Below are 20,995 nucleotides of genomic sequence, written 5' to 3'. Positions count from 1 at the left end.
ACCAAACAGCTCACTTTAAACTTATGAGCAGTTTTCATAACCTAGTGGGAGGGAAGCATGATACAAGAGATGATATTTGCTTTAAGTTACCTAAAGTTTTATCAGTGAAGAACCCAGAATATTTCTACCAAAAGGTAACTATTTTTATTTTATATATATTTATAAAGATAATGCTTTTTCATATTAATTTATTAATTTCAGAGAGGAAGGAAGAGGGGAAGAGAAACATAAATGATGAGAGAATCATTGATTGGGTGTCTCCTGTACAACCCTCACTGGGGATCAATTCAATTAACTGGAATTGTACCTGGGACCCTTCGGTCAGCAGGCTGACACTACCCACGGAGCCAAGCCAGCTAGGGCAAAAGGTAACTGTTTTTAAACCATCTCAACTAGATTTTAATCATTAGAAGTTATTTCTCTTACTTACAGACATGTTTATTATTGTTGAAGAATTGTTACCAGTATTTCCTATTTTAGGAATTTTTTTCAGTGGAAGTGTCACTCTAGCTATGAGGTTTTTTGGATAAGGGTAATATTTATTAGATAATTTAACATACCTCGATGCTTTTGAAAAGCAGATTATAAATGAAACCAAAGCTAAAAATAGTCTTACATTAAATGTAAGTACTATCTGCAGGGAGAAAAATAGCTCACCTGCTTTCAGAACCTATGTCTTAGGAATATTAGATATTAAAGTTGACTTAGCTTAATCCACAGGTTTTAACTCCCATGACATTACTGGATGCTATTTTGTTCTTAATGAAGCCTACTCAAGCAGCTTCTATTTCTGCTTGGCCAAGTTTTTGGTAGAAAAGGAAAAAATGCAAAATGCAGATCTTCTGTTGATTCAGCTACAGTACTAAAATGACTTTGCCCAAATTGTTTATTTTACATAACAAGTTTACTTTTCTAAAAGTATATAAACAATAAACAAAGCGAACATTCAATCAGATCTTAACTGCCAAGTATTATCTGTCCTGGAATTGTTCCATTAAGTTCCAGAATCTATGCATCTTAAATTCAATAATCGTCATCTTCATCAGAGTCCATTACTTTTCTTCTGTTGAACTGGGGGGAGATTAAACAAGTGTTATTACCCGTTTAATAAAGCACAACTCAGATTTTCTGAGAAGAAATACCTCTAACTACTACAGCAAAACATTTTTGTCTGTCTTTAAAACAACTTAGTGTCTTAAATATAAGGGCAGGAGGAACAATGAAACAAGAGCCTTAAAAATGAGACCCCTCGCCGAAACCGGTTTGGCTCAGTGGTAGAGCGTCGGTCTGCGGACTGAAAGGTCCCAGGTTTGATTCCGGTCAAGGGCATGTACCTTGGTTGCGGGCACATCCCCGGTAGGGGGTGTGCAGGAGGCAGCTGGTCGATGTTTCTCTCTCATCGATTTTTCTAGCTCTCTAGCTCTCTCCCTTCTCTGTAAAAAATCAATAAAATATATTTAAAAAAAAAAAAATGAGACCCTTCAATATATGCAGCCTGCCCCCCAAATGTCCAGGTGTTACAAAATGGAAATGTCTATGGGCTGAAATATTTTGATACAGTAGATGTATATTCAACACAACATTTAAAATACCAATATTTCTCTTCTGCCAGGTATATTTGGGAAACTTACTTTAACTGTGGTTTTCTTTTCTGTTTGTTGGCTTACTTTTTCAAGGATTTCTATTAAACCTTGTTCTGTTACCTAGGATAACCAAAAAGAAAAACAGTTCTTTTTGTAATCTAAGAACTGACCTCAGGAGATCGAAGCATTTCATTCAGTCTTGCCGGGTGTGGAGGTAGAGGTCAAAGGGAAGAGAGGTGGGACAGGAGGTCGAAACTACCAGTTATAACTATAGACGTATTATTGTGCCTCCCATTATTGTACTTCACAGAACATGGTACATTTTACAAAATGAAAGCAAGACCCTCCAGCAAAAAGATTATGACTAGTTTTATTGCGGTAGTCTGGAACCAGCCTCGCAATATCTCCCAGGTATGTCTGTATTATTAGTTTAAGTGCCAAATAGAATTTGCTCTGCTAGTCATTTGGGGGGGAGGAGGGGGGAGACATCAATTAAGGTCCTCAGAGAAATCCAAGAACACCTTTATCACACTAGCTGGTTTGGCTCAGTGGATAGAGCCATCAGCCTGCAAACTGAAGGGTCCCGGGTTCAATTCAGGCCAGGGGCACATGCCTGGGTTTCGGGTTTGATCCTCAGGAGGGGGTGTGCAAGAGGCAGCCAATCAATGATTCTCTCTCATCATTGGTGTTTCTCTCTCTCCCTCTCCCTCCCTGAAATCAATAAAAATATATTTTTAAAAAGAACACCTTTATCACCACTAGCAGACATAGGCAGCCACCTACAACCCTCTATTGTAGCAATGATAGAGACACTGACTCTGCTCTTAAGACCCTGAGAAGTTTAAATGCAGCAGATAAGTCACTCAAAAAAGATGAACCAGTCATTGTCTCTTCCACACCTTTCTCAGAGTAAGGGGCGCAGGCTGTGGTGGCAGCAGAGGGCTTCCCAGTGCAGACGGGGTGCATCTGCATCCTGAAGGACATTCTTGCCACACACATAACCAGGAATTTTAGCACCTCCTCATTTGCAAAACAAGTTTAATGTCTACCTATTCTATTAATGTATCAGTTTTTATTTTTTTAATTGATTTGAGAGAAGAGAGACATCGATTTGTTGTTCCACTTATTTATGTATTCATGGATGATTCTCATATGTGCCTTGTCCTGGAATTGAACCCATGGGAATCGAACTGGCATCCTTGGCATTTTGGGACTACGCTCCAAACAACTGACCTCCCTGACTTAATCTGTATTATTGAGAAACCCTGTTTCCAGTATGGAAGCAATTTAAGCCAGCTGACCCTAATAGTCATGGGTCACACAGACATCAACAAGGTCCCACAATGTCAGGAAAGAAAAGTAGCACAGAGAGGACTGAATGTTGACTCTGATGCTGGATTACCCTAGCGGGAAGAAACAAAGCCTCCGGCGGCAGCTCTGAGCCTCAGTCCAGACCGCCCCGAACTCCAGGTCTGGGCCAGTCCCTGGGGACCCAGGCTCGGGCAGGGGGAGACGGAGCTGTGAGGTGGAGTCCTGGGAGCGCGGCCAAAGGCCGAGCCCCCGGAGTCGCGCACACCGTGCGCAGAGGACAGTCTGTTGACTCTGAACCTGGACTCCCCTAGTGGGAGGGAGAAAGAAAGCTCCAGACTGGAGGAACGCCACGAGGAACAGGAGCCCCTGCCGGACACCGGCCAGCCGGGCGCCAGCAAGGAGCCAGGCGACTGGGCCCCCAGTGGGGGGGGTGCCCCTGAGCCTTCGACTGCTGAGCGCTGGCAACGGAGCCAAGGACGGGGGCTGCTTCCTGGGCGGCGCCGACCCCCGGCAACAGGCTGGAGCAGCGCGGGAGCCCGCAGAGAACAAAGGGGTGCCACAGGCCAACCAGCTGAGCTCCCAGGACAAGGAGGAAGAAACCAAAGAAGTTCTCAATGTGAAGAAATCAAGTGAGAGCAAATGATAGTAAAATTACTTAAGAAAGAATACAAAGAAGATCTTGAAAAATCAAAGACTAAGTCAGAACTCAACGCACCAGCCAACATTGCAACATAAATGCGTTTTGTTTTTTTTAAAAAAAGAAAAAAAAAAAAAAAGAGAAAAAAGGGACAGAATGTTGGAACAGCGGCGACCAGGCCTAGAGTGGCCAGGCACAAGGCAGTGGCAGCTGGGCCCGGAGCAGCAGTGGCCAGGCCCCAGAGCAGCAGCAGCCAGAACAAGAACATCAACGGCCAGCACTGGAGCAGCCAGACCGGGGGCAGTGGTAGCCAGGCCTGAGGCGGAGGCAGCCAAGCCCAGGGTGGCCAGTCCAGGAACACCCAGACACGGAGTGGCTGGGCCCGGAGAAGCCCGGCCCAGAGCAGCCGGGTTGGGAGCAGCCAGGCCCAGAACAGCAGTAGCCAAGCACGGAGCATCCAGGCTGGGAGCGGCCAGGCTCGGAGCAGCCGGGTCGGGTGCAGCCAGGCCCGGAGCAGCGGCTGCCAGGCTGGGAGCGGCCAGGCCCGGAGCAGCCGGGTCTGGTGCGGCCAGGCCCGGAGCAGCGGCTGCCAGGCTGGGAGCGGCCAGGCCCGGAGCAGCCGGGTCTGGTGCGGCCAGGCCAGGAGCAGTGGCTGCCAGGCTGGGAGCGGCCAGGCCCGGAGCGGCCGGGACCGGAGCAACCGGTCCCAGAGCAGCCGGGCCGGGTGCGGCCAGGCCTGTAGCAGCAACAGCCAAGTCCAGAGCAACTAGGTCGGGAGCGGCAGTGACCAGACCCGGAGCAGCTGGTTGTGGAACGAACCAGAGCAACAGAGGCCAGGCCCGGAGCAGCCAGGCCCGAAACAGCTCGCTCCTCGCCTGTACCTGCCCACGGCTGCCTCTCAGACATGGCTGGAAACTTTTGCGGGAACTTGAGGGTCTGCTGAATCAAGTGATGAAGGCTTAGATCTGGATGTGTTGAGTTAGTATAGCGCTGGGGTGTTGATCTGTGAGTGCCTTGGGTGGGGCCTGGATGAGGCTGGTTGACCTATTTGAAAATGTCTTTTGTGTGAAATGTATCATTGGGCATGTGGAGGTATTATTGATATGAGAAAATGCTAAGTAACAGATTTACTATCTGAAAAGGGATTTACTATCGGGGAAAGGGAGGGAGGAAGAGACTGAACATAAACTGCACCTATGGATGAGGACAATGGGGGATGGGGAGGGGGCAGAGGGTGGGGTGGGAACCTGGTGGAGGGGGGAAGAAATGAGGAACCTTTGTAATAATATGAACAATAAAGATTGATTTAAAAAAAAAAAAAAAAAAAAAAAAAAAGAAAAGTAGCAGAGGATCTTAGGAAAGGCAATTAGGATATCTTTTAGAGTAGATCCAACTATTCTCACCTTTAAAAATTCCTTCCTTGAGGCCTGGCCAATGTGGCTCCCTCAGTTGGTCGGGGCATCCTCCTGTGCACGAAAGGACTCGGGATTCCGTCAAAGCACATGCCTAGGTTGCTGGTTCAGTCCCCAGTCAGGGTATGTATGGAACTGGCTGATGTTTCTCTTTCATGGCAATGTTTCTCTCTCTCTCAATACTGATGAAAAATGTTCTCTCCTTGAAATAGTCAACAAGCCCTGGCTGGTTGATTCAGTTGGTTGAGCGTTGTCCCATACACTAAAAAGGTCACCTGTTGGATTCCATGTCAGGGCACATACCCAAGTTGGGGTTTTGATCCCGTCAGGGTGCATATGGAAAGCAACCGATTGATGTTATCTCTCTCACATCATTTCTCTCTCTCTCTCCCTCTCTCTCTCTCTCTCTCTCTAAAGAAATCAATAAACATTTTTTTAACAGAGCCCTGGCCAGTGTAACTCGGTTGAGTGTCATCCATGCACCAAAAGGTATGATTCTGTTTCTCACACTGATCTCTGTCTCCCTCCCTCCTCCTTCCTCTCTCTAAAAATCAATGAAATCATATTTAAACATAAAGAAATAAAAAATAGTCAACAAGATTTCTGTAACCAGAAGATGAAACTGGCCTTAACTGAATTTTAGAGGGAGAGGGGGGATAAGAGAGAAGGAGGGAGGGAGGGAGACACACACATTGATTTGTTGTTCCCCTTATCATAGTCAATGGTTCATTCTTGTATGTACCATGACCAGGGATTGAACCTACAACCTTGACATATCAGAATGGTGCTCTAGCCAACTGAGCTACCTGACCAGAGTGAAACTGACCTTCTGAAGACATGCTTGGATAAAGTACACAATAGGTAAAACTACCTCAAGGCAGTCCTAAGCTTACCTTCCCATTTAGTTGTCCATATCTTGCCATCTGTATAAGGTAATTCTCTACTCCTTTAGTTTTTTCGGGCTTTACAAGTGCTAAGTTACTTACTAAAAAGAAAAAAAATACAAAAAAAAAAGTCAAAACTAAATGCACTTATGTTGTAACAAAACTAAGCACCAACATTTCCAAAGCACTTCAGACTTATTTGTCTTGAAATTAGCATGGCAGGAGGTATTGTTACCCTCTTAAAAATGAAGAAACTAAAGTTCAGCCATGTCAACTCAGTCAAGGCCACACAGAAGTAGTGGCAGAGCCAAGATTAAACTTGGTTCCTTGGAGTCTAAGCCCCATGCTTTTTAAAAATATGTATGATTCCCCTCTGGAAAATATGCTCCATATTACCTCAGTTATAATCAGTATCTATCTAGACTGCCTATTCTAAGCGAGGCTTCAAGATACTATATTTTCTACATGGTTTTCTCTTTGGTTTTTAAATATGAAAAATTACTAAATAAAATGGAGAATACAATAAATCTCTCAAGCCATAGAAGGCTAAAGGGCAATGGAAAAAATAAAATTAACTTAATTTTTTTTAATAGTTTTTTTTTCCTTTTAATATATTTTTATTGATATTAGAGAAGGGTGAGGGAGAGAGAGAGAAACATCGATGATGGAAGAGAATCATTGATGGGCTGCTTCCTACACGCCCCACTTTGGGGATGGAGCTTGAAAATCAGGCGTGTGCCCTGACTGGGAAATCAAACCATGACCTCCTGGTTCATAGGTCCATGCTCAACCACCACGCCAGCCAGGCAAAATTAACTTAAAAAAAGAACTCAGCCTGACCAGTGTGGTTCAGAGGTTGAGCATCAACCCATGAACCAAGATCTGAACCAAGAGGTCACTAGTTGGACTCCCAGTCAGAGCACATGCCCAGTCAGGGCTCCATCCCCAGGAGGCGCACTGGAGGCAGCTGACTGATGTTTCAATCTCTCTATCCCTCCCCCTCTAAAATCAATAAAAACATTTTTTTAAAAGAATTCCAAAAATAAATAAGTCCCTCAATCTCCTATTACATATGTCAACTACCAGCAACACTTTGTAATTGACTTAAGACTTGTTGGCTATATATTTTACCTAATAAGCACTTGGGAAATTATCTCCTTGATAGGAGAGAACCAAGCAGGTATATTTAATAATTTTTAAGTCCAGCCCTAACCAGTTTGGGTCAGTGGATAGAATATCGGCCTGTGGAATGAAGGGTCCCAGGTTCAATTCCGGTCAAGGGCATATACCTTAGTTGTGGGCACATACCCAGGAGGAAGTGTGCAAAAGGCAGCTGATTGATGTTTCTCTCTCATCGATGTTTCTATCCCTCTCGCTTCCTCTAAAAAAATCAATAAAATATATTTTAAAAATAATAATTTAAGTCCATTTCTTTAGGTTTACAAACAGCATATTTCTTATAAATATCTATATTTTAAGTGTTTATAGGTTAAATAAATATTTAATCTAGAGATAGCAATAATTTCATATCTCCCCATTCGACTAACCCAAGCCAATTTTATGAAAATAACTTAAAAGAAACTGAAAATGCTTACACCGGGCCCGGGCTGACTGGTCCAGAACTTGAGCTAAGATACTGTTTCTCATTTCTGCTTCTCTACAATAAAAACAGGTCAAGCAAAATTAGGACTAAGCTGTCAGCATTCCTATTGAACACACAAAAATGTAACTCACTCAATACGTTTCCCAAGATGGAAGGTTACTGCATGTATGGAACGCACTACAGTAGGTGCTACATGGATGGCACAGCTGTTATTACTGAAGAAGCCACTCTTGCCCTCAAAAGCCAGCTTTATATTTTGTGGGTGTAAACCTACCACGTTGAAAGATAAAACCTTACATTTTCATAATTCAAGGTGGAGTTTCAGTTTAACCACTCTTAACATTTATGTATTTAGTGTGTGAGAAGTGCTAGAAATCTGCAGTGAGATTTCCAACAATTAAAGGACCAAATGATTAATCTGTGTAATTATCTTAAGATAGTGTGGTTCAGTGATTGAGCGTTTACGGATGAACCAAAAGTTCAAGATTCAAATCCCAGTCAGGGCACATGCAGAAGGCAGCCAATCAATGAGTCTCTTATCATTGATGTTTCTATCTCTCTCCTTCCCCCTCTCTCTGAAATCAATAAAAACATTAAAAAAAAAAAAAAAAAAAAAAAAAACTGAGACATCTAGGGAAACTATAAGGTAGTTGTGGCCAAGCTAGAACCAAATCCATATTCCAAGACTCTCAGTTGTACGTTTTTGGGTGAGGAGGGTGAGTGATGAAATTATAACTGCAACTGTCCTTACACTCCTACCTATACAAGTAGAAACTAGTTCATGTTCATAGGACAATGGTTTCAAACTTTAGGTAGCAGCAAATTTTTTAAGTGAGTCCTTCAAGGAACTTAATACTCAACACAGACAAAAGCAGAAGTTCTTTAACTGAGCTGAGGGAGCTGGGCTGGCGGGGCCACTACCTGCCCCATCGGAGGAGCCCTAGGGTTCGTGTAACACAACCTGAAGCCCACCTCCATGGGGCATTTCCTTATTGCGTCTGAGGATTTCAATTCAACCCTGCAGTAAACTACTGTTACTATATCCCACTGAGTCTAAGATACCACTGATTGTAAGATGGACCACGGTGATACCTACTTCTAAGAACAAAAAAACCCACCCTAGATGAGGAGTCTAATAAGAGACCCCACATTAGCCCTGACCGGTTTGGCTCGGTGGATAGAGCGTCGGCCTGTGGACTGAAAGGTCCCAGGTTTGATTCCAGTCAAGGGCATGTACTTTGGTTGCAGGCACATCCCCAGTAGGAGGTGTGCAAGAGGCAGCTGATTGATGTTTCTCTCTCATCAATGTTTCTGTCTATCCCTCTCCCTTCCTCTCTGTAAAAAATCAATAAAAAATAAAAAAGAGACCCCACATTAAAGCTCGGGCATCAGAGAGCAACAACCACATACAAAGTAAACATGAACTAAGCCTGGCCGAAACCGCTTTGGCTCAGTGGATGGAGCGTTGGCCTGCGGACTGAAAAGTCCCAGGTTCGATTCCAGTCAAGGGCATGTACCAATACCTGGGTTGCGGGCACATCCCCAGTGGGGGGTGTGCAAGAAGCAGCTGATTGATGTTTCTCTCTCATCGATGTTTCTACCTCTCTATCCTCCCTTCCTCTCTGTAAAAAATCAATAAAATTTATTTTTTAAAAAACAACTAAGCCTGCCATGCAGAAAGGAGCAGCAAGTAAGGATGCATGCATCGCCGAAACCGGTTTGGCTCAGTGGTAGAGCGTTGGTCTGCGGACTGAAGGGTCTCAGGTTCGATTCCGGTCAGGGGCATGTACGTTGGTTGCGGGCACATCCCTGGTAGGGAGTGTGCAGGAGGCAGCTGGTCGGTGTTTCTCTCTCATCAACGTTTCTAGCTCTCTTGCTCTCTCCCTTCCTCTTTGTAAAAAATCAATAAAAATATATTAAAAAAAAAAAAAAAAAATGCATGCATCAAACTTGGCCCTGAGTGGAGGAAGAAAAGTTCCTTTGAGAATTTTTACTTCAAGCTTTAGTCATGCAAGTTTGCTGTCTGAATTCACGCTGTCAGGGTGGAAGGAGAGGAAACTCTAAACAGAGAATTTAACTTTAAGATGTCTCAGATTAGAAATGTACCCAAGTGGTAGCAGAAGCAAAAGTAAATTCTCTGGAAGAATCCAGGACAATAGTGATCAATTATGAAAATCACCTCAATTTCAGGTATGTTAAAATGTGAAAAAAGGTCCATCTCAGAATCAATGGAATTCAGTTTCATTTTCTTTCTTTTTTTTTTTCTTTTTTTTCCCTGGAATCCCAATAGGTATTTTATTTTTTTATTTTTATTTTTATTTTTTATAAATTTTTATTGTTCATATTATTACAAATGTTCCTTTCCCCCCTTCTCATTCCACCCTCTGCCCTTTCCCCACTCCCCATTGTCCTCATCCATAGGTGCAGTTTATGTTCAGTCTCTTCCCACATCCCCTTCTCCCCTTTTCCCCAAGAATCATCAGTTCACTCCCCTTCCATACCTCTGATTCTATTATATTCAACAGTTAATATTGTTCATCAGATTTTTTTTTAGTTTCCTTGGTTTTTAGGTTCACTTGTTGATAGTTACGTATTTGTTGTTCATAATTTTTATCTTTATTTACTTTCTCTTCTGAAAGAACCCCTTCAGCAATTCATATAATTCTGGTTTGGTGGTGATGAACTCCTTTAGCTTTTCTTTATTAGTGAAGCTCTTTATCTGACCTTCGAATGTGAGTGATAGCTTTGCTGGATAGACTATCTTTGGCTGGAGGTTCTTGCTATTCATCACCTTGAATATTTCTTGCCATTCCCGTCTGGCCTGCATGGTTTCTGTTGAGAAATCAGCTGACAATCGTATAGGTGCTCCTTTATAGGTAACTACCTGCTTTGCTCTTGCTGCTTTTAATATTTTCTCTTTGTCTTTTGCTCTTGGAATTTTAATTATGAGGTGTCTTGGTGTGGTCCTCTTTGGATTCCTTTTATTTGGAGTTCTGTGTGCTTCCTGGACTTGTAAGTCCAATTCTTTCACCAGGTGGGGGAAGTTTTCTGTCACTATTTCTTTCAGTATGTTTTCAATATCTTGCTCTCTCTCATCTTCTGGAACCCCCATAATTCTGATGTTGGATCGTTTGAAGTTGTCCCAGAGGTTTCTTACATCATCTTCAATTTTCTGGATTCTCTTGCCTTCTAGCTTCTGCAGAGGAGTGTCTTCTGGCTCTTTATGTTCCAAATCTTTGACTTGATTCTTGCTATCTTCTATTCTGTTTTTAGGACTCTGTATAATATTTTTTATTTCAGACAATGTATTCTTTATTTCTTGTTGATCCCTTTTCATATCCTCCTAGGTCTCATTTATTTTATCGGCCTTTTCTAGGAAACTCTTGAAAAACCTTATAAGTGTGGTTTTGATCTCTATATCCAGTCGCTTTTTGTCCTCCATTTCTTTCGTTTGTGATCTATTTGGTTTAGGCATTTTCGCAGGCAGCTTTCCTGATGGGGTGGGGTTTCAGGGTGGAGCCTACAGCCTTGGCTTCCGTCAGCTCCGCCCTATGGGACTCCTGAGACTCAGGGTCCTTCAGTACTTGTTGCAAGGGCCTCTGAGAGAAAGGTGCCCTTGATTTTCGCCTGCTGCCAAACTGTCTATGCTCTCCCCCAATGAGTCCGGTATTGGGGTTCAGTTCAGTTGGTAGTGGGATTGGAGGTGGCGTTCAGAGCAGTCTGGAGCCCCTATCTCCTTCCCACCGGGGCAATCCTGCGGCACAGCCGGTCGGCCCTTCTCTGTGCGCAGGGTGCGCGCCTCCGGGACCTCCTTTCGCAGCTTCCCGGGGTTCCGCCTTACAGCCCAGCTCCCTATGGATGAGTCTGGGTCCCCAGGGTCTGGCCTAGAATTGGGGTTCAGAGCAGTTGGAGCTGGGCCCAGCACAGTCAGAGCTTTTCTCTCCTTCCCGCTTGGGAACGCCAGCCAGGCACTCAGCCTCCCTCCTCTCCGGCTCCGTCCTCTCCACGCGCCGCGTGTCTCCGTACCTTGGGCTTTTACAGCTCCTCCGCGCTTCCTTCTGGTTTTCTCCTTGGTTCTTGTTGTAGAATTTCCGGTCAGTCGACTTAGTTGCCTACCCGAGCAGCCATCTTGGATTCTCCACAGTTTCATTTTCTTAGCACTATCCCAGGTGCTCACCATCTCTCTTCCCGCACTAACACAAGCCATGCACGGGCAGGACCCTTCTCTGCCCTGCCCATTTCCAAAGACCAGCGGAGCGCCTGACCTAGAGCAGGTGCTCAATAAGTACTTGCTGGATGAGTTAGCAGGTGGCATGATGGAGAAAGAGGGAAATGGGGAGTTGTTCAATAAGTATAGAGTTTCAGTTTTGTAAGATGAAAATGTTCTAGAGATCTGTTGCACACTAATGAGAATATAACATTATTCTCATACACTTACACTTGTTATGGGAAATTTCATCTTATGTGTTCTTTTATCACAGTTAGAAAAAAGGTAGCATGATGGGATAACTAACCATTCAATAAACACGCCATGTGCCAGGATACAATTAACAGTATTTACCCAGCATTTAAATGCAAGGAACTGGGCCCCTGTAACCCTCACAGCATCCCTGTGATGCAGTCCTAGCATTATATTCATTTTAAGGCAGGGGTCTTCAAACTACGGCCCGCGGGCCACATGCGGCCCGCAGAGGAGTCTGATCCGGCCCGCCAGGTTTTTTGGGCAGTGAGCGCAGCCGAGGTGTTACAGTAGGAATTAGTAGTTCATATAGTCCGGCCCTCCAGCTCTCTGAGGGACCGTGATCTGGCCCTCACTTTAAAAAGTTTGAGGACCCCTGTTTTAAGGCAATCGCAGTTTAGCAGAGAAACAAACAGCAACCAGTAATTGCATTAACTAGGTAGTAAGAGCTGTGATATTCTATACATTTAAACTCTCAATTTAATAACAAATACCCTGATGATTTAGGAAAAATCACTATTCCAGGAAAAACTTAGATGAACACACTATTAAAATAACTAAAGTAAAAAAGCATTTGGTGAAACCACCCTTCAGATCTCCAGCCCATACCTGTGCTTGGCTTCCTGTTGTGCTGCATCTCCAGGATCCTGGAAATATAATTTTATCTTTTAGTTGAGTAACTAAATACACAGAGGAAAAATACAATTATTCTGTCCTCTTTCTGATAATAGGCTCCTGCAGTGGTAGAGATCAACTTATTGACAAATAATTGAAAGCTGGGCCTCCAAGAAGTCAGTGGGATAGTTTCCACTTCTTAAGCCCTAGCCAGTCTGGCCCAGTGCATGGAGCATGGGCCTGGGGCCCGAGGCTCCCTGGTTGGATTCCTGACAAGCTCTTCCCCAGCCCTTGCAGAAGGCAACCAATGGACGTGTTCCTCCCACACCCAGTTTCTCCCTTTCCCTCTCTCGTCCTCTCCCTAAAAATCAATGGGAAAAATATCCCCGGGTGAGGATTAACAAAAAAAAGGTTGCATGTTCAATTCCCATTCAGGGCACATAACCTAGGTTTGATCCCCGGTCGGAGCCGAACATCGAAGTTTTTCTCTCCCTCCCCATCCCCGCCCCCCACCTTTCTCTCGCTCTAAAATCAATAAATCATGTCCTCGAGTGAGGATTTAAAAAAAAATAAAAATCAACCAATGCACAAATAAGTGGAATAATAAATTGATGTTTCTCCCTCTCTAAAATCAATGAAAATGTAACAATTAATTTTAATAAATGTTTTGATAAGCTTCTAAAGTCACAATCTAATAGAATGTTTGGAATACAGACAACCATTGGGAAGGGGAGTCCCTGTACAATGAACTTTATGGGCTAAGAATAAGTTCGGGGGGCGGGGAGGGAACGTGCAGGACATTGGGGACGCTGATTCCAGTGGCACCTCCTTGGAGACGATCGCGTTCCACCCCTATCACAGCCATTCAGTCCTCACTAGAGGACTGTGTCTGTGGGACTCGCGTTTGGTGTCTGGCTCCTCCCGGGAACGTCACTCCCTCACAGGAGACAGGACGCTCCCCTGTCCCCTCAGCACCGAGCGCACAGCGGGTCGGTTACGTGGGACAGAATTCTAGCAAACAATCCCGCTGAAAATAGCAGAGGAAACAGGCCAGATCTCAAAGCTAAGGATACAGACCCGAGGAGCCAAGCATTCCGCTTCGAACCGAGACCTCTGAGGCGAGCCCAACCCAGCCCGAGGCCCCGGGCCGGACCCACCCCAACGCGGAGAGCACGTGCGGCTGGCCGCCGCCCCAAACCCAGGCGATGGGCGGGGTGGGGGTACGGGTGGGGCGGCCCAGGACGGCCTCGGGTTCTCCGCCAGCGGCCGAGCCCCGGCCGAGGCGCCTAGAGCCGCAGCCCGGGGCCGAGCCCTCCACCTCGGGCGAGGGCGGCGCCCCGCAGGGCAGTAGGCCGGACGGGCGGCGCTCACCCCGTGCTTGGCCTGCAGCTCCGCCAGCCTCTGCTTCCGCAGAGCCTCCAGCTCCTCCTCCGCCATGGTGCGACCGTCGGGGCAGGACAGCCACCACCCGCTCCGGCCCGCTCCGAGTTATCGCCCACAGCCGGGCCCGGTGAACGCGGCCCTACCCACTGCGCAGGCGCCGCAACTCCCAGGCATCACCAATCCAGCGCGGAGCCGCGCCGGCCGACGTAGCCAGGGCGCCTGGGGAGGCCCGATTCCGCGATCGCAGGGGTCGCCCGGGACGGGGCGGTCGGCAGAACTGAGCGCCTACTAGTGGCCTTCTCCGGCGCGGCTCCCTGCCCTGCCAGAGGAGGGCATCACGGGGGTAGGCCTTGGCTGCGAGTGGGATAAGACAGCAATCTAAACACAGCAAGTAAAAAAATAATAAATAAATAATAAACACAGTAAGTACAATAAGAGGCAAAATTTGTTGGTGGCCTATTATGTGCTAAGCTCGCCTTGTTTCCATTTATAGATGAAGATCCCGGGCCTCAGAAAGGCTAAGTGGGGTGATGGAAATGTTCTAAGACTGGACTGTGGTGAGGGTTGCACAACTCTTAAATTTGTTAAAAGACATTAAATTGTATACTTAAAGGGGCGCCAAAGGCGTAGATAGAAAAGACTCGCTGGTCATCTGGCCATTAAGAAGCCTAGTTAGCCCTGGCTGGTTTGGCTCAGTGGATAGAGCGTTGACCTGGAGACTGGAGGGGGGGGGGGGGGGGAGGATCCCAGGTTCGATTCAGATCAGGGGCATGTTGCCTTGGTTGCGGGCGCATCGCCAGTGGGGGGTGTGCAGGAGGCATCCCGCATCCGATCAATGATTCTCTCTCATTGATGTTTTTAACTCTCTATCCCTCTCCCTTCCTCTCTGTAAAAATCAATAAAATATATTTTTAAAAAGCCTAAAGCAAACTTGGAGGGTGAGACTTGGAAACAGACAGGCTCTTTGGCACGGGGGACTGTGGGGTGTGAAATAAACTCTGGACATCACTTGCCCACCAGGGCCTGTCAGAGGCTGTTGGAGGGGGCAGCTGGGGCTGGGAACTCCATCGGAGGGTTGAGGGGAAGGTTGTGTCTTTGAAGTGGGGGTAATGGTGTGTGTGGAGTAACCTATTACTCATGCAGGTTATAATACACCTGTTTTTTCAATTATGACAAAATATATAAAATATACTTTTAAATTATTTTCAATGTATAGTTCAGTAGTGTTAAGTACATTCATGTACATGCTTATCACTCTTTTAAAATACATTTTATTGATTTTTTTACAGAGAGGGAGATAGTTATGATAGAAACATTGATGAGAAACATCGATCAGCTGCCTTCAGCACACCCCCCACTGGGGATGCACCTGTAACCAAGATACATGCCCTTGACTGGAATCAGGCTGACCTCTATCCACTGAGCCAAACCGGTTTCAGCATATAAATGCTTTTAATCTAATAAACTGAAACTCTATACTATATCCATTAATTCCCCAATCTCCTCTTCCCCCTACCCTTAATAACCAGCATTCCGTTCTCTAGCCTTTATGATTTTGGCTACCTCACACAAATGGAATCATGGAATATTTGTCCTTTTGTAATTGGCTTATTTCACTTAGCATGCTGTCCTCAAGATCAATTCATGGTGTAGCATGTTGGAATGTTCTTCCTATTTAGGCTGAAAAGTATTCCATTATATGTATGCTAGAGGCTGGGTGGACGAGATTCTTGCACTGGGGGGGGGGGGGGGGGGGCTTTGCGTGTCTCACTGGCACTGCACACTAGGACTGTCCTGAGAGCTAAGACCCTTTTCTCTGGAGTACAGCTGGTGGCACAGGGTGGAAGGTGGACAGGCATGCACATGTGACTGTAGGAAAAAGCCACTGTGAGAGGCAGGTGCTTTTTCCCTTTACCCACCAAGAGAACTTGAAGGTGCTAGTGCAGTGGAGTGGGGGCCTGTCTTGCATTAACGCTGTGCTCCAAGCCTGTGAAGACCACAGCCAGGGCTGACAGAAGTTATTCCAACTCACCAGGCCCTAAGCAAAGTATAACAGGTGCCACTTGGCCCTTCAGAAGCAGTCCCTCCACATATGGATTGCTGGACACACCTTAGGCTCAAGTTCCCATTCCTCCACTTCAGCTGAATTCATGCCCCACACAACTTCCATTGAAATCCGCATCTTTTAACATCTTAATGTTAAAAGTCAACAGTACAGGGACAAGAATGGGGCCTTAGCTGAGGATCTCACTTGTAGAGAAACCAGGCCCTCTTGGTACAGTTACCCACAAAGGGAACACTTGGCTGGGCTCCAGCCTCCCTCAGGGCTGAGCTGCGGAACTTCCCAATTGCCACTTCCCAGCCACGCAGGGACAGCCAGAGGATTGTTTTCTGCACCAAAGCAAGCCTGCATACAAGTCAGCACAGCAGACGTGCAGACAAGCCCAGAGACACTAAAATAACTGGAAACTACTCTGGTTTAATCAACAAAAAAGGGAACTCAACTTGAAAAATTAGTATTTGTAATCTTGCCACATATTATTCAATCAAATGAACAAACAGTAATCCTAAAATACAGGAAGTAGGATCACCCCAGCATCTGAGCTGCCTTACAAGAACACCCTCATCCCCTGCACAGCCCCCAGTACAGTACCCCCTAAGGAAAAACAAGCCCCACCTACACCCATCCCTTATACAGACTGATACATGGAGACTACAGATTTATCACAAGTTGCCAACAGCACTTTATTTTTTCTTTTCAACATCCTGTTCTGCAGCTTCTTTGGCTCTTTTTGCCCGGATGCCAAAGAGCCGGGCGTTGGCACGGGCCATTCGAAGACTGGCAAAAGCCTTGAAGTTCTTCTCCTCCTCTGTGATGGCCCTGGCCTTCTCCTTCTTGTAGACCTAGAAGGAGCACAGGAGGTCAAAGTCTCGCTTACAATAAGGCCTGTGACAAGGCTCAGAACCCAAATGTCAGAACCTGGAGAGATCATGGAGGCCAAGGAAGAAAACCTCTGGATTTAGAAAAGGACCCAAACTCAGAGCAGAGGCAGAAGCAAGCTCCTTAGACACGAAGGATGGGTAGTGTGCTGTGCTTGGACACAAAAGATCTGAGCGAAGGCAGGCTTGGGCCCACCTCCTCTCTCCCAGAGGAACCTTAAGGGGCCAGTTACTTGATGGGCAGTTTACAAAAATCAGCAAATACGCCATGAGGTTTCCAAACAGCAAGGAGGGAAAATGAACCCAACATGGAAGGATGAAAAGGAGATATGGGTCTCCAAAGTTTTCTCAAAGAGAAGACAAGGCCCTCCGTCTTTAATGAGAAATTGGGGGGATATCTATTAATACTGTCAACAAATGAAGAGGGTGGGGGGAGTGCAGGATGCTCTTGTCATCTTAAGCCTATCCCCACCCCAAGAAATATTCACTTGAGCATCATCCAAACACCTTTACTTACATTCCGTATGGGCATGACTGGTCCGGTCAGCTGTGTTGCCAATTTGAGTTCTTCAGCCTGTTTATGAATGAGAAGGGAGAATCAACTGGGCTCAACTCATTTCCCTACGGGCTCCAAGCCAGCCCTAGACCTCTCTCTCTCTGCCAAGTAATGGAATGTCACCGAATTCCCGCGCTATCTGACAAATGGCAGATACTGGCACATGCACGAGCATCTATGTCTGTTCCAGAGATGCAGGCAGAGCAAACTGTCAACTAGAGCATAAAGCGACTCGCCAGCACAACTCCCTGGAAGCCCATTTGGGTGGACACTGTAACTTTTTCTAGAATCCTGACTAGATAGCTTGTTTGGTTAGTGTCCTCCCCGACACACCAGGTTTGCAGGTTAAATTATCAGTCAGGGCACATACAAGAATCAACCATGGCCCTGGCTGATGTGGGTCAGTGGTAAAAGCACAGGCCCAAGCAGGTTGGACAGGAGCATGTGGGAAGCAACCAATCGATGTGTCTCCCTCACATTGCTGTCTCTCCCCCCCCCCCTTCCTTCTCTCTAAAAAACAAACAAAACAAAAAATGGGGAAAAACCCAAAACGCCTTTCTTTAGAAACATTTGTGCTATTTATAAAGCATTTTAGAGCAAAACATTTCCAATGTAAAAAAGCTTCCCGACAAACAGCTTTTGCTATTAACACAAAACAAGGAAAAGCTCGTTTTTGAGGAACATGAGTGAATCTTGGCACATCTGATGGGTTAATTTGGGAATTCTTAGGATCTTTCTTCTCATTAACAATTCTTTACCACCCAAACATGAAGACCAAGTTTGGGGGAACAAAAAGGCTACAGGGGGGACAAAAAGGCTATAGGCAAATATTTTCCTTTTCACCACAGCTGGACCCCGGGACAGACACCACTTACACCACCAGTCACCCGACCCTGCCAGTCTGCAGCCTCAGAGACCCTCCACAACCCTCACCGCCCCACCAGGAGCCTGGGGGCTGTACTCACAGAACTGTCTCCCTTCTTGGGGGCCGAAGGCTTCCTGGGGAAGAGGATGAGCTTGGAGCGGTACTCCTTCAGCCGCTGCACGTTGGCCTGCAGGGACTCGGTGGACTTGTTCCGCCGCCTCGGATCCACCGAGATCCCAATGGTCCGGGCCACCTTTTTGTGGATGCCAGCCACCTGCCCGCAGAGACAGACACCAATGAGGTCCCAAGGAGTCTCTAATCTCCATACCCTAACCGAAGGGCTCAGTCGTCAGATGGAAAAGGGTTCAAATGTACTTTCATCAAGGCAGTACAGCGATTCCGGAGAATGTCATCATTTGACTGTGAGCCCATGAGGCAAACCTTGCGTTTTTTCGGATACTCACCCGTAACTCTTCCAAGCTGAAGCCCCTGCCGGCTCGCACTTTGGTGTGGTACCTCACGGTGGGGCATCTCACTATGGGTCTGATGGGTCCGGACGCGGGGCGAGGGGCGATGCGGCGCGCCTTGGCTTGCCGGGCCTTGCGCCTGAGCAGACAGACAGAGACAGGCGGCAGTTACCACACCCTAAGGCCCATCTTCCCACTCGGGCGTCTGCTATCCCGCACCACTGCGGGGACGTGGAAAACGCAGACAACGCCGCCCACCTGCGACCCCAAGCCCAAAGGCGCCACCAGCTCGCCCTCGATCACATCATTACAACGTCGGCTCTAACGTGGAGCTGCAAGTCACGCGGTTATCACAGGGTTATGGGGTTCAAGTGTACTTGCACCCTAAGGTTACAGCGATATCGGACACCGTCGTCACTTGGCTGAGCACTCCACTCACCTGCGGATTTTCCGCGCCGGCTGGTTAAACCACGTGGCAACGCGCCGCTGCCAGTCCTTGTGGAAGTGGGGCTTTAGGATCATGCCATTTCGGCTGGGCGCCATGGCTGCTGCCTACGGGCCTACGGAGAAAAGCGAGTCAGGGCCCGAGCTCCGCGCGGACGGCGCGCCCACAGAGCCGGGCTACAGCCCATGGCCGCCGTCTGTGGCGTGGCCTTACGCCGATGACAGCGGATGGAGCCCGATGGCAACCGATGGCCCCCACCAGCCATGGCCTTACACGTACCCACCTTCTCCGTAAGAGAACGGCCGGCGGAAAGAGAGCGGCGCCGCAAAGCACCCCGGGATGGCAGTGGGCCCGGCCAATCAGAAGCGATGGCGCGTCCTAACCAATCAGAGCCTGGAATACGGAAGTGATGTCACACACTCCCAGTCGCCCTCGCGGCCCTGGGGGTTCTAGGCGCTTTTCACACATTGGAAGAGAGCCGCGATTACGTGGATTCTGGGAACTCCTGGCAGCGCCGGGCCTTTCCAGCTTCCACCCTTACGGAACTCGCTACGCTTCCCCATGGGACACCTAAGGCAGCTTCTGTAAGCCGGCAGCCGCTACTTCACATGCATTTAATCGTACAACTTCCTTTGGTCGGCGGAGGGATCTGGTAGCTTCTTTGAAATAGGGCAGCAGGTGGTGGCACCAGGAACCCTCGTGGCCACTGCCCCTTCGCAGAGACAGACATAAAAAACATTAGGTATGCTGAAACCGGTTTGGCTCAGTGGTAGAGCGTCGATCTGCGGACTGAAAGGTCCCAGGTTCGATTCCGGTCAGGGGCATGTACGTTGGTTGCGGGCACATCCCCGACGTTTCTAGCTCTCTAGCTCTCTCCCTTCCTCTCTGTAAAAAATCAAAATATATTTTTAAAAAACAAACATTAGGTAGCCAGGCATACATCTGTAATCTGTGCCCTGCGCGTCTCTTGTTCTCCAGGACAAGTATGGGAACTCAACATTCTGCTGCTATCTGTGGGCCTTAACATCCCAGTAACCCACTTTCTTTCCCACCTTCACCCCAATTACCAGTCTTCCTCCGAGCAAAAATTAATATTTTTAAAATATCATGACACAAACCGAGAAATTTGGAGGCCTGTGTCCTGCACTGAGTAAACAGTTTGCTGATAAAGATTTCTCTATTGGGATATCCTGTTAGAAAAATCAGGTTTGGGGCTCACTGAGGAATTATGTTATGATCAGAAGACAGAACGTGTGTAACAGATGAGGCACAAACAATCTATTCAGACAAATATACTGAGCCTACATGGCAAGTTCAAACCCAGACTGCCATTTAATAGATATGCGTTTAATATGAATAAGGGCAATAGCAGCCGTGCTTAAAATTTATCAGGCCCCTTGCAATGAGCTCACCATGGACCAAGATACCTTGCTTTGTAATCTCAAATATTCCTATCTCCATTCCCAATTTCTCTTCTGGACAAACCCAGACTCATGCAGCATCATCTGCCCTCACCCTCCCTCCACCTGAGCTCCAGCTGCACCTGGTTATGAAGCTGCTGTCAGGGTCACTGGATGGGAGTTAGAGGACTGAAGTTGCAAACTGTAAGGAATAGACTTAGTGGTCTAATAAGGTGAAGTTATCATTTGAGGACCTCACTCTACTGCACATAAAGTTAAACATCCAATTTTTCTTTAATTACTGTCAAATACTTTTTTATTGATTTCAAGAGGAAGGGAGAGAGACAAAACATCAATGATGGGAATCATTCATTGGCTGCCTCCTGAATGCCCTCAAGTGAGGATCAAGCTCACAACCCCGGCTTGTGCGCTGAC

At 46.7% G+C, this 20,995-nt stretch overlaps 2 protein-coding genes and 1 long non-coding RNA gene across 5 annotated transcripts; 1 reads left to right on the top strand and 2 right to left on the bottom strand.

Annotated features, from left to right (window-relative positions):
* Window positions 1-868: 868 nt before the first annotated feature.
* Window positions 869-14,143, bottom strand: PDCD5 (programmed cell death 5). Of its 2 annotated transcripts, XM_084905733.1 has the most exons (6): window positions 13,876-14,143; window positions 12,499-12,536; window positions 7,423-7,484; window positions 5,837-5,928; window positions 1,632-1,703; window positions 869-1,071 (listed from the first exon to the last, which is right to left on the bottom strand). In XM_084905733.1, the coding sequence occupies exons 1-6, from the start codon at window positions 13,939-13,941 to the stop codon at window positions 1,024-1,026; spliced, it is 378 nt and encodes a 125-aa protein (XP_084761859.1). In that variant the 5' UTR covers window positions 13,942-14,143; the 3' UTR covers window positions 869-1,023. The 2 variants fall into 2 exon arrangements, with proteins under 2 accessions (XP_084761859.1, XP_084761860.1); XM_084905734.1 differs by lacking the exon at window positions 1,632-1,703 and having other exon boundaries at window positions 13,876-14,084.
* On the top strand, window positions 1,716-5,339 carry LOC311633305. Its single transcript, XR_014796932.1, has 2 exons — window positions 1,716-2,942; window positions 4,873-5,339. It is a non-coding gene; the product is annotated as an uncharacterized lncRNA (long non-coding RNA).
* Window positions 14,144-16,607: 2,464 nt separating the features above from the next.
* On the bottom strand, window positions 16,608-19,557 carry RPL13 (ribosomal protein L13). 2 transcript variants are annotated; one of them, XM_084905727.1, is made up of 6 exons: window positions 19,444-19,557; window positions 19,155-19,275; window positions 18,713-18,854; window positions 18,349-18,522; window positions 17,345-17,401; window positions 16,608-16,791 (listed from the first exon to the last, which is right to left on the bottom strand). In XM_084905727.1, the coding sequence occupies exons 2-6, from the start codon at window positions 19,256-19,258 to the stop codon at window positions 16,633-16,635; spliced, it is 636 nt and encodes a 211-aa protein (XP_084761853.1). In that variant the 5' UTR covers window positions 19,259-19,275; window positions 19,444-19,557; the 3' UTR covers window positions 16,608-16,632. The 2 variants fall into 2 exon arrangements, with proteins under 2 accessions (XP_084761853.1, XP_084761854.1); XM_084905728.1 differs by having other exon boundaries at window positions 19,440-19,489.
* Between the last annotated feature and the right edge of the window lie 1,438 nt (window positions 19,558-20,995).

Source organism: Pipistrellus hanaki (genome assembly GCF_964339955.1).
Source record: "Pipistrellus hanaki genome assembly, chromosome: 15".
NCBI lineage: Eukaryota > Metazoa > Chordata > Mammalia > Chiroptera > Vespertilionidae > Pipistrellus > Pipistrellus hanaki.
The sequence above is the reverse complement of the archived record's forward strand: the minus strand, read 5'-3'. Positions and strand labels throughout refer to the sequence as shown.

Excerpts from the sequence above, each read along its gene's own strand:
- PDCD5 (XM_084905733.1), bottom strand. The coding sequence starts at position 13,941 with ATGGCGGAGGAGGAGCTGGAGGCTCTGCGGAAGCAGAGGCTGGCGGAG. Across the intron at positions 12,537-13,875 it reads AGCTGCAGGCCAAGCACGGG|GATCCTGGAGATGCAGCACA; the intron begins GTGAGCGCCGCC and ends TTATATTTCCAG. Across the intron at positions 5,929-7,422 it reads CCAGTCAGCCCGGGCCCGGT|TAAGTAACTTAGCACTTGTA; the intron begins GTAAGCATTTTC and ends TTTTCTTTTTAG.
- RPL13 (XM_084905727.1), bottom strand. The coding sequence starts at position 19,258 with ATGGCGCCCAGCCGAAATGGCATGATCCTAAAGCCCCACTTCCACAAG. Across the intron at positions 17,402-18,348 it reads CCAAGAAGGGAGACAGTTCT|GCTGAAGAACTCAAATTGGC; the intron begins GTGAGTACAGCC and ends ATTCATAAACAG. Across the intron at positions 16,792-17,344 it reads CAGTCATGCCCATACGGAAT|GTCTACAAGAAGGAGAAGGC; the intron begins GTAAGTAAAGGT and ends TGCTCCTTCTAG.